The 13,324-nt window shown below is 40.7% G+C and overlaps 1 protein-coding gene across 1 annotated transcript in view; it reads left to right on the forward strand.

The window, feature by feature from the left end:
• Nucleotides 1-13,324, forward strand: part of ANXA10 (annexin A10) — a 67,114-nt gene that overhangs the window by 18,303 nt on the left and 35,487 nt on the right. Inside the window, exon 2 of the mRNA XM_036856255.1 lies at nucleotides 9,427-9,508. Within this exon, the coding sequence (XP_036712150.1) occupies nucleotides 9,427-9,508 (82 nt within the window). The remainder of the gene's footprint in view (nucleotides 1-9,426; nucleotides 9,509-13,324) is intronic.

The following is a 13,324-nucleotide window of genomic DNA, read 5'->3' on the forward strand; positions in this document are numbered from 1 at the left end:
TTACACTATGAAACATACTCCTTCTGGTAACTTCAGTGACTTTCTTGATTTACTTATAGAACAGTAATACCCATTGCCTTTTATTTATCCAGACAGAATGTTACTTCAGATTTCCTCATTATAGCTTATCAAATGCTAACTTCCCCAAAACAGCACCAAAACACTCCGAGGACGAAGCACATCTAAGGGGAAGGTCTACCTTGATGATCTTAATAGCATCTCAGAGGGGAGGGGGAACAGCAGGATATTTATGAGGTTTGGGGGGTTTGGTTTAAGTGTATCTTTTGATGAAGGGGGGGCCTGACTGGGAATGAGCAAGTTTGTGATGTAAGAGTTTAGGATGGGAGGACACGTGGAAACAAGGATTCCAAGGTGACTGTTAATTTTCTGTTGCTGCTATAACAAATTACTACAAGGTAGTGGCTTAAAACAAATGTATTCTCTTACAGTTCTGGAGGTCAGGAATCTGAAAACAGTTTTACCATGCAAAAGTGGGGCTGTCAGCAGGGCTGGCTCCCCCTGGAGGCTCTGGGAAGGATGGCCTCTTCGGCTTTTCGAGCTTCCAGAAGTCACCCACATCCCTGGACCATGTGTCCTTCCTTCATCTTCACAGCCAGTAATGTGACACCTTGCTTTCGGCTTCCTGTCACCTTCTTCTCCTGTAGTCAAATCTCCCTCTGCCCCCCTCTCATAAGGGCAGGTGGGATTATATTTACAGCCTCCCAGCTTAATCCAGGATAATCTCTCCATCTCAAAATCCTTCACTTAATCACACCAGCAAAGTCCCCTTTGGCAGGGGAGGTAACATTCGCAGATTCCAGGGTTTAGGAATCGAATATCTTGAGCTTTCAAGAGTAAGCAGTCATTTGATGCCATCGATTTTACTCTAATGAGGTTAAGTTTTATAGTCTTCTACTGCATATTACTAAGATAAAGTTTACCGTACCTGTTATTAAGATAAAGTTATCATCAATTTCATCTTCCTACACAATTGTTTCCTCAAAACATACAGTCTCGTGAGTGAAGACACTCTTGGATGGTAATCATAAGAGGCTGTGTGGGTGAATCCAGGTTCTTCCATGCTTTTCTTAAACTCCTTGACATCCATCTACTAAGCTGTAAAGATTTTACAGCAACTAATTTAGTAATTGGTTCGTAGTCATAAACACTTCTGCATCTATCTGAAAATATAACCCCGCCTACCTTAATATTAGTAGCTGTGGTAGACACCAGATCATTCAGCTTTATTTTGATTATATGATAGATGCATCTTTCCTTGGCAAGTGTAACCCAGATGTAAGCTGCAGTCATCCTGTCCTTTACGACCCGAATTAAGTTCACAAAAATTCTTCCCCCGGTTACTCCTTCTCCCTAAAGATTCTTATCTGAGGCCAGAGGAGCACAGGGAAGAAAGATTAGTGGTTCTCTCACTCACTTGACGTGATGTTTCCATTTCTCTTAGTTCGTGTGGGAGACAGCCAGCCAGCCCACGTGCGCTTTCCCTTCTCAGTGGCTGGAGACCCATCATGGGACAACCCTAATTCCCTCCCTCCTGCAAAATACCATCAGGAGAAAGCCATCCCCACCAACACTGGGCCTGGCCCCCTGCCACGTCCCACGCCAGCCCTGCTCCCCGTGGCCGGCAGCAGGCTGGCAGAACCCCGGGGGCTGCCACTCTGTGTGCCCAAAAGCGCCACCACGAGGGAGGGGTGGGGACGTGCAGGCAGCAGCTCAGACCCTCAGAGGGACTGGCCCACACACACGAGCTGGACGGCCGGCCTCCTGCCCGCTCGAGGACACGGTCTGGGTGGCCTGCATCTGGAGCTGGAGCTGGACATGCCAACTGCCCTGCCAGGTGCCGGGCCAGGGTGTCTGTCTGCTCTGCCTGGCACCGTTCTTGTCCATAGCGGTCACCAAAAGAGACAGAAAACAACGGGGGTTCATGACAACGGGGGGGGGGGGGGGGGCTATACTGGGGTTCTACTGAAGTTAAATATTAGACATTCTGTTCTTAAATGCACTTTGGTGACCCAGCTAATGGGAAGCTATTTTTGGCTGTCTTTCTCTAATTTCCTCAATCCCTCCTTCACACACACACACACACACACACACACACACACACACACACACCCCTTTCTTTTTCTCTTAGAATTGGTATAAGAAGAACAACTTATGCTTTTAGAACTTTGGTTTTACCCACAAGATCCTTTGCAAATAGAGATATTTTTCAGTTGCAAAGATGAATAAAGGGCCTCAATTGTACATGTTGTTTTACATCAGTTTCAGCTCTAAGGGAAAGGGCTCCAGCCAGGGAGTTAAATCTGGATTTCAGTGTCAGCTTCACGACACACGACCCGCATGGCTTCAGACAACTTAGCCTCAGAATCTCCTCATCTGTGAAATAAGCTTAGTATCACCAGCTTCACAAGACTGCTGAGGTGATTACCCAGGAAATGCAGGTGAAAATGCCCAGAGCACAGCCTGCTTGTATGAATAATGAATTTTTAAGCTGCTGGATGAGAGCAGATGTCTCTGAGTCCATGTATTTTTCTATTTAGTATTTTATAAACATTCTTAGAGCCCACTTTCTACCTAAGGTGCTGCCCTAAATGCTTTGAAAAGCAAGAGAAGAAGTGTCCCTGCCCTTCAGAAATTGAAAATTTAGGGGAAAAGGCAAATGCAAAAAATGCAAGGCCGTGGTCAACAGAGGTGCAAAGTAAACCATAGGTAATACTCGATAAAACCTGGAAAGACCCCACATAACAGGTGGAATTTGAGTTGAGTCCAGAGTTTGGCTGGAATGAGAGTAATTCTGCATTACTATCCATTCGTGTTACTTGTCATACCTCATCCCAAACTGTTTCCTGGAAATCCAAATATTCTTCCTTTATTCACGAGAACAGTCCAATCTCTAAATTTGCACAACCACTCACATTCAGGTCCATTTTCCACAAAACAAAGGACGCCCAGTTAATGAGACTTACTACTCTTGGAAACCTGGTAGAACTAGGAATGGATATTTTCTGCTGTGCTCCTGGCACTCGAGCAGGATGCCCTGCAGCTCTGGCACCAGGAAGAGGGTAGACAATTCCTGGGGCAGCAGGTGGGGGTGGTGGTGTGAGGAAGGACTCCCTGCACAGAGGGCCCTGGAGCCATCAGTTAAATCCTGAACAGATGTTCACGGTGGAGTCAGAGGATGCGAGTGTGTGTGGAGATGGGCACGGGTGGAGAACAATCCAAACAGAAGGGACAGAAGGGACAAGGCCACAGAGTCACTCAGGGCTGGGGTGTGGGCTGTGTGTCGTGTATAGGAGCCAAGAGGTTCAGCGCGAGAAAGTAAGACATGAACCCATGCAGATGGTCAGGGACCAGTCCTGAAGAGCACTGTTCACACTGCTAAAATATCCGATTGAGTCCCACAGTCATCTATTCTCAGTCATGGGAACGAGTTGCCGCGAACACTGAAAATACTCCCATCAAGACCAACGAGCCAAAGCTCGAACGTCTTTTTCTAGTCTATACGCTCACGTTTTGCCCAATATATGATATTCTCACCCCGACCTATGACCATATACTCTGTTGAGTGGAAGACAGAGAAGTGTCCTCAAGGCTAGCACACTGGGATGTGTTTGTAAACCTAGGTGCTCCCGGGGATGTTTCTTTCATGTGAAAATCAACCACCCCATGGGCCAGAGCAGAAAACAAATACTGAGAACTACTGCTCTGGGCAGGAAGGGCTTAGGCAGAGAAGGACACAGGACGTGTCTGATCTTGGGAAGGACCATTCTGGCTGTGGGAACAGCTCGTTGGGTGCGACCCAGGGGAAGGGGTAAAGGGGGCAGTAGCAGAGGTGAAGACAAGGGGGCCCTGTGGAAGGTATTGTGGGGAGAGGACGGACGGGATTGGACTGAAGGACACACTCGTGGAAGATGAGAGAGGGTGGGTTAAAACACTGGTTAATCAGCCCCCAGGGCTGGTCATGCTGAAGCCACTGAAACTGTTCAGGAAGCTCTTGTCAGACAGAAGTCAAAGGAGAGTGGGGTTCAGGGCGTCTGGAGATCCAGGGACCAGTGCCCCAAAGGTGAGTATGTGCCCTATGGAAACGGAGGCCCAGGACTTCTGTAGGATTTCCTCACAGGGCTCCAAAAACCCTCAGTTCACTGGAAATCTAAGAATCTCCGTTACACCGAAACAAAGCTGAATTATTCGCTGAAACCCACATGCAGGCAGGTGCCCAGTCAGTCCAGCTGATATTTCAAGTCCAAACTCTTTAGGTTCTCAGGCTGTCGGGATGAGGGTGACTTAAAAGCCAGATGAGAGAAAGGACTACAATGTGGGTGTTGAATAAGAAGCAACATGGGTTTATGGACCCCGGGCCCCTGGGTCACTATGAATAAATGAAATATGCATTATCAATGTACCTATTGACATGAGATGATGAACATATTTTTATCAACTTCATGAGCCATCTATATGTGACTTTTCCAGTCTGTATTCAGTTCCAGACAATAATTTTGAAATTCTTCTGTCAGTTAAAGAAATCCATTCATTATTTACTCAGGAGGTAGATTCTGGAACCAATTTTAAATCTACACATCACTCATGATCTCCTGCATAGTGAGTTCATGAGGCAGTTTATTCTGTCGTTTAAAATGGGAGTGTTTTTTATTCCTCTGTCAAAACCTAAATTCACAAATGACTAGAAGCAAAGATTATATTTTGATTACCTTGTGGTGAGAATTCAAATGGAAATGACAGACACTGGAACTTATTTTGCCTGCGACAAGTGATACTATTTCTAAATCTGACCATTTTCAAGGTAAAAAAATAATTTTACCATATACACGTTATTTTCATGTCACATTGGAAAGTGTCCACTTTTTCAAAATTTCCATTTTGCTCTAAGATGTGAACAAATTAGGAACACGTACATTAAAAAGGACTTTGCTTTAAAAGGTACACACGCTGAGAAATACCTGACACAACAGTCTCTTACTCTTTCAAAAGGTTAAACTAACGTGACTGGGTTAACTTAAAATACACCTCAAAAATTAGTAAGTTAAATTACACTCGGTCAACAGTCAAACTGCATTCATCAAGAACACACAGTTTGCTTCAGTTCAGGTGTACATTATACCTGCTAGAGGTTCTGAATTAGCCATGCCTACAACCTCTATCACTTCTTTTGGTTTCTTTCTTTACGTGGCTGTAGAGTGGAACTCCAATCAGATTATTTCACTCTCTTGCTTAAAAAAACATTCGATGTCCCTTGCTAATCACGTGACAGCTCACCTCTATCTTTGCTTCTCACCCGAGTCACTGTCAAGCCAGACGTGCCCCATTAACTAGGACCGTCTCTCACCCCACACCCTCTTCTCCAGGTCAGTTCTCATTTGTCTGATTTGTTTGTCTCTCTTCAGTTTTCCTAATACAAACAATAAATACGATCAGTATAATGATTTCAAGAACCTGCTTAACTCATGTACATTCTGTATTTGTTAAAAAAAAACAAAAACAAAAACAAAAAGAAAGTTTATCATATTAATTATATATAAAGCCAGGTCATTTGGCCAAAAATCTCATTCATGAATTTTTTTAAAGCAATCATTTAACTTAAGTGACATCACCAGTGAATGAGAACATTTTAAAAAGATGTCTCGCTGCATAGAAAATCATGTATAGTTTTGATGTACCCTCTGCAGACAAGGGACCTAAAATATAATTAGAAGGATAAGGAATGAAGCCACAGAACAACTACTTGTACGGCAGCAAATTATAAAACAATACTGTACTTGACATAGGCAAAGCCCCAACTTTAAGAACTGTATCAAAACTTATCTACGAAATAAAAACCGACTCACAGACACAGGGAACAGACTTGTGGTTACCAAAGGGGAGGGGGAAGGGGAGGGATGGACTAGGGGTTTGGGATTAGCAGACGCAAACTAGTATATACGGGATGGATAGACAACAAGGTCCTACTGCAGAGCACAGGGAACTCTATTCAACATCCTGAGATGAACCATAATGGAAAAGAATATAAAAGAGAATGTATATATATGTATAACTGAGTTACTTTGCTGTACAGCAGAAATCAACACAACATTGTAAATCAACAGTACTTCAATAATAAAAAAAGAACTGTATCAAATAGAAAAATGTAAGATACTAATGAAAAATAAAAGGGCCGTGAGTGGTAGGGAAGTTTAAGAAGCTCTCAGTGTAGACTAACGTCATCAGGAAGCCTGGTGTTGGGTGTGAGGATGCATAGAATGTGGCCGAGCACAAATACTGGAAAACAGTCCAAAGAAAGTCGAGGAATACATACCTACAGGTATATTGTAATCACGTGAAAAAAGTTTTATGGCCCAAAGCAATTAATCAATCAATTAATTTTTTCAAATAATTGTTTAATTCAGGGGACAAACTTAAAACTGGTAACTGAACTGCTTCCATAGCTTAACTGGTCAGTTCAGTCAAAATGGTCCCTGACAGATGGTGATTGTCAGGGCGATGTTGGTCAGAGGTACAAACTCCCGGTTTTGAGGTGAACAAGTCCTGGGGTGTCATGTGCAGCACGGTGACTCCAGTTTTCTTTTTTTTTTTTTTTTTTTGAATTTTATTTTATTTATTTTTTTATACAGCACGTTCTTATTAGGTATCCATTTTATACATATTAGTGTACATATGTCAATCCCAATCTCCCAATTCATCACATCCAGTTTTCAACACTGTCTTGTATACAGGAAAGCTGCTAGGAGCGTAGGTCTCAAATGTCCTCATCAGAACAAAAGGGACATGCAAAGTGAGGGGTGTATTAACTCACCTTACCGCGGGGATCACTTCACAGTGTACATGTGGATCAAGTCACATTGTACACCTTAAACTTGCACAATGTTACATGTCAATTATATCCCAATGAAACTGGAAAAATATGACCATTAAAAAACAAAGTCAGCATCCCAATGAGAAAATAAGTAAAAGGAACACTAAATACGTGTCTTACATGGAATAACGTTGCTCACTTGACCTTAACTGAAGTATAATTGACATAAAATGAATATAATGATTTAATACGCTATATAAATGGGCATGAATGACAAACATTATAAAACTATTTCCTGAATTACTAAACATTCACAATTTTTTTTTAAAAAAAACATTTTTAGTGTATTCGTTTAAGGCCAATTGATAAGGAGATAATTTTAAGTGGCAAAGGATATTGGAACTGTAATAAATAAATAAATGAATAAATAATTTTTGCATTATACTGTAAAAATATATTGTACTAGTAGTCTATATAAGGATTAAAAAAACTGAAGAAAAAAACTGTGGACTCTTATTTCACATACAAATTGTGCCTGATAAATCACTATAGACAGTTCTAACTTTATGTATAACTTTCAGAGCTTTTTTTTTTCTTTTTTCTATCTTTCATTTGTTTTTTTGTGCAAAAGATAAACAGTTTCATTTTGTAGCACATACTCCAGTAGAAAATTGGGGGATCCTAGCCCGGCCAGGAATGAAATGTTCTGTTTTGTGATGGACATTTCCACACTCGGTGCTGAAATTGCCTAGATAACTTACACGTATTTAACAGTATGTCCCATTGTTTTCAAATACATTTTCTCTTTCATACTTTAAAACAGTTCTTTGGTTGAGAGCACACAGCAAGACTAAGGTCACCAGGCATTGAATGGTACTGCCCCTCCCGACTTGTCCAAACAAGCCTTCTAACTCCTGACACAGGGAACTAAAGTATCTCTTTTCCATGCCTCAAAAAACCTTTAATATTTCCAATGGAAAAAAAAAAAAAAACAGAAAAAGCTACACAGACAAAAAGGATTTAGTAAAAGGCAGTGACAAATAGCAGACAAGAAATTTTACATTTAAAGGCATGGCTCTTCTTTCAAAAGTTTAAATCTTAAATTTCTCTAGGGTTATAAGATTCAAAACAAAATGACTGAGGTGAGGAGAACTCAATCAGGAAATTTATTTTAGAATCTGATCTCTGAACTTAATTTAGTAAATATAAGAAGAATCATAGTCTATTTTCCTAATAGAATCTCAGCCAATGGGACTGGCTAGTGAATAAGGGAGATAAAACTCATGATGTCTCCTAATAAATAGCTTCTAGAATCAAGAGTTGGCTCAAGAGAACTTAGTTTCTGGATCATTTCCAATAAGCTTGAAATATTAGAAGGAAATTGGACATTGGTTTGTAAACACAGGCACGGGCATCATAAGATGCAAACTGTGTTCATATTTTAATGACATATGTCCGTCCGTCTAGGATTTAAGGAGAATGTTTCACTAATTTGGTTGTACTTCTACATACAAAAATATGTCCATATTACAACTACTATATGGTTTCCAGTCTACTTCAAACAGGCAGCTTCCTGTTTATTAACGTCAGTCAAGTGGAATACAAATGGAATTGAATTCTTAGTTTTAACTCAAGTGAACAGTTTTCTTAATCCCCCAAAAATCTTTTCATAAATATTTTGGCATTGGTATATGCATATTTCTTGGACTAGAAGTTAGGTCCAGTCTTTGGCTCATCAATTAATTAATTTTCTGCTGTTAGACGATGGGCTCCGGAAAACTTCACCTTCTGCAAAAGAGCTCGGTGAACCTGCCTGCTGAAGGCCTGGAGACCCGTTTTCTACAGGAAGACATTTTTCCCAATGTTTCTGGGCAAACTCACGACAAACAGGGGAGAGCTCCCCTTCTTAACACACTTTGGTGGTCTGAGTGTCATACTACACAGCCCAGTCCTGCTGGCTCTGTCTCAAATAAGCGACTCAAAGCCTCACCTACGTCTTCTGCCATTTTATTATTAGCACGAGGGAGAACTTAAACAGAGAATCATCACGAGTTCACGTCTTCCTCTGCAGCTGCAGGCTTTGCCAAAAATCTCTGCCCCATCTTCATCATGAATCCCTAATCCAAATTCAAATGTTTCAATGTTCTCTAATATGATTTCAGGGCCCCTGAATTGTTAAAAAAAAAAAAAAGCTGTGGTGGTGAACTGCCACTTATAACTCACTTAAATGGGATGAATCCCCACAATTCATCTCTTTTCAGTTTCTATAAAATAGTCTCCAATTCCTAAGAAAATGCTTAGTGTTTACTAAGAAGACCTGTATTTATCTGATTCTTACACTTTTCTACTATTAGTTCTAGTTCCTCAGTTTCCTAGATGGACAATAGATGCCAATGCAGGAGAAGCCAATAGACTAAAAAGAACACAATTAAGTCTCTGCAATTGACATACAATTAACACATTTGTTTAACAGACCCGTGTGTATGTCTTAGAGTAATTCAAACATATAGAATGTACTTTTGTTTTTATTTATCTAAAAAAATGTTGAAACCTTTGGTGTGCATTGCTGCAATCCCTTTCTCTCTGACTCTCCCCACCAGGTGCAGGGAACCATCTTCCCGGCTCCCAATTTCAACCCCATGATGGATGCCCAAATGCTGGGGGGAGCACTCCAGGGATTTGGTAAGCCTGGTGATTTCTAGCACCTTTCTTGGTCATTTTTTTCCTGTGCTTTACCTTGTCTTAAGACTGTAACATGGGTGTAAACAGCTGATGTCTAACGGAAGGCAAACACAGATTCAAACAAAAAGCTGGGCAAAAAAGTAGAACAAGAAAAATAATAGAAAAGATCAACAGAATTGCCTCTCGCAATTGCAGATCTGATCTTGACATGTTTTTGCCTTAGATTCTTAAATGCCTAACAACTAAATGAAATTCCAAACCAAAAAACTTAATCTGGGATAAACATCCTTTTTCGCCCTTGTTTGTTTGCTAGCCTGTTTCCTTTGAGACTTCCACGTCAGGCCAAATCAGACTTCCTGCTGCTCCCCCAGGGGATCTGCTTTTCCACATCCTTGCAAACTGGCCCAGTAATCCCCCTGCCTGGAAGGCTATATTCTTCTCCCATCTACTTGGAATTCAAATTCTCTTCCTTCAGGAATCCCTTCAATTGAGCCTTCCTCTTTGAACCCTTCTTTGCCCTCCAAAGAGTATCAGTTGTCCCAAGCCCAGCACCTGCTTCTGCACTGTCCTGCCTCTGACCCCACCTCCACCAGGCCTGTCCCCCACCCCCCACCTCCCCATCACCTGCTGACTGGCCTCTGAGCTCCCAGGGCGGGAGGCTGGGTCAGGTGCTTGTAAGTGCATGCCCAGTGAATGAACTAGAGTTTAGGAAAGGAATGTAGAGAGAAGCGGGAAATTGTTGAGTTCTTTTTAAAAAGATTTAATCTTTAAGATATGATATGGAGCTGTTAAACATCCAACCTGTCATAAGGGGACATCTGGTGAGCACGAAGATAAACACTGACAACAGAAAGGAAACCTTTGCATGAAACATACAAAGCCTTTCATGGGAAAGCAAGCTCTCAGCTTTGAAGACAAGGTCGTCTTTACACGAGCTATACTGTGTGTGTGTGTGTGTGTGTGTGTGTGTGTGTGTGTGTGTGTGTGTGTGTGTGTGTGTGTGTGTGTGTGTGTGTGTGTGTGTGTGTGTGTGTGTGTGTGTGTGTGTGTGTGTGTGTGTCCACTAGCAGGACCCTGGAGGAAAACAATAAAGGACTTTGAATATGCTCTAAAGTCAACTTTAAGAGTCCGCAATGCTTATGCCTTTTAAAATATTAATCATCGCTAGAAAAATCTGGAGACAGGGTAACGAACAGTTATGGATTAACTTTTTCTTCAGGAGAATGATTTTTGCTTTAAAACTATAAATCAGGGCAATCTATTCACTGAAAAATTTTCTTTGTGCCAGTTTCAATTTTCCTGTCATCGCAATTTTAGGTCAGAATTCGGATTCATTTTGACCCTTGTAGGTTTTTGCTTGTCAGTGTTTTAGCTGAAGAATTTCAGGAGGTTTTGGGTTTGACGGCACACCTCTGCTGCAGTATGACAGAGCAAGAACACAGCTCAAGACGCTGTGAAAGTGTATGCACTCTGATGCCCCTGGCAAAGGGCAATCGAAAACGACAATCGCAAATGTTTTCCTTGGCTACTGTGGGTTTTCTCCAGCTTTGCTGAGACACAAATGACCTATAACATTGTGTAAGTTTAAGGTGTACCATGTGATGATTTCACAGATGTATATTTTGCTAAATGGTCAACACAATAAGGTTAGTTTACGCATCCTTCTTCTCACAGAATTACCATTTTGTCGTTATTGTTACGGTGAGAACATTTACTCTCTACTCTCTTAGCCACTTTCAAGTATGCAATACAGTATTGTTAACTGTAGTCACCATGACGGATGTTAGATCCCCAGAACTTATTCCTCTTATAACTGGAAGTCTGTACACTTTGACCGTCATATCCCCCTTTCCTCCATCCCTCAGCCCCTGGTTGTTTCTATGAATTCAGCTATTTTGGATTCCATGTATGTGAAATCATACAGTATCTGCATTTCTCTGTCTTATTTCACTTAGTGTAATGCCTTCAAGATTCATCCATGTTGTCACAAATGGCAGGATTTCCTTTTTGTGGCTGAGTAATATTCCATTGTGTGTGTATCATATCTTCTGTATTCATTCCTTTGTTGATGGACACCTAAGTGGCTTCCATGTCTCAGCAATTGTGAACAATGCTGTAATGAGCATGGGGGTGGAGATAACTCTTCAAGATAGCAATTTCATTTCCTGTGGATAAATACCCAGGAGCGGAACTACTGGATCATATGGTAGCTCTATTTTTAGTTTTTTGAGGAACCTCCGTAATGTTTTCCATAGTGGTTGCACCAATTTACATTCCCACCAACAGTGCAGGAGGGTTCCCTTTTCTCCACATCCTTGCCAACACTTTTTATCTCTTGTCTTTCAGATGATAGCCATTCTGACAGGTGTGAGGTGGTAGCTCATTGTGGTTTTGATTTGCATTTCCCTGATGATTAGTGATGTTGAGCATCTTTTCGTGTACTTCTTGGCCATTTGTACATCTTCTTGGGAAAAATGTCTATTCAGGTCCTTTGCCCATTTTTTCAATCAGATTATTATTTTTTTTTTTTTACTATTGAGTTGTATGAGTTCCTGATACATTGCAGATATCAACTCCTTATCAGGTATATGATTTGCAAATATTTTCTCCCATTCTGTAGGTTGCCTTTTCACTTTGTTGATTGTTTCTCTTGCTCTGCAGAAGCTTTTGAGTTTAATGTAGTCCCACTTGTTGGTTTTTGACTTGGCTACTGTGTTTTACATAGAAAAATCAGAAAGCAAAGATATTCTCTGACGCAAATGGAAATGAGTAGTTTTAAGAAAAATTGTCTTAAGTTGTATAACAATTCACCAAGGAAAAGCAGTACCTCTCAGGTAACAATCTCTAACAGTGCAGTCCACTTGCCAAGTCCTAACTGCGACAAGCTACTTCCCCTACCCACACACTCTTAGAACAACTGTGTTTATTTTGTCTCAGTTAACACATATAATTTCCAGATCATGCCTATGAGATCCTGGGCAAGGGGAACTATTTTTAACCTATATGCCTAACTCATGGTAAAGCTGCAGACAAGACAAAATGAATCTTTGTGAAACACTGGGTGCTATTTAGACTAGGCCTCCTCACCTGCCCCAGGCCTTACTCACCACCAATATGATGTGAGCTGTAGGGTGTGTGTAGACCTTCCTTACAGAAGTGGAGAGAGTTTCCCTCTATTCCTAGCAGCTGAGTTTTCCTATATTTCCCCTAGAAGCAGTCGTTCAGCATTTACTAATTCATGCTCACGGTGACTTTGTAGAAACCTTTCACTAATAACAAGAATCAACTGTACATCATAAAAACCTATAAGACTGCTATGGTTCACCATGTCACATTTTTCTGTTAAACCATAGGATAGGAATTATCTAGAAATTCCTGCCCCTAATACAATAGGACAAGAAAGAGAAATAGATACGATGATTCTAAAAAACAAATCAAAATTCTCTGAATTTGCAGAGGACATTATTAATATATCTCAAAATTCAAGGTAATCAAGCAAAAGCGTTATTAAAAATTATGAGAGTCCAATAATTTTTCTGGATACAAAGTCAACATAAAACTCAACATCATTTACTTCATTAAGCAATTATGTGTTAAGAAACAAAGTAAAAATAATATAGCTTGAAATATCAATAGAAATGCAAATACGAATAATTTCAACAAAATCAAGTTTCTTGTTATTTGCCAAAACTCTACAAATCTTTACTAAGTCCTTTAGAAAAGAAAAACACATAAATAATTCAACAGATACATCATGTTAGTGACAGAAAGACAATTTCTCTAAATTGATTCCTAAGTTTACAGTTATTTTAATTG

This window comes from Balaenoptera musculus, chromosome 6 (genome assembly GCF_009873245.2).
Source record: "Balaenoptera musculus isolate JJ_BM4_2016_0621 chromosome 6, mBalMus1.pri.v3, whole genome shotgun sequence".
Taxonomy (NCBI): Eukaryota; Metazoa; Chordata; class Mammalia; order Artiodactyla; family Balaenopteridae; genus Balaenoptera; species Balaenoptera musculus.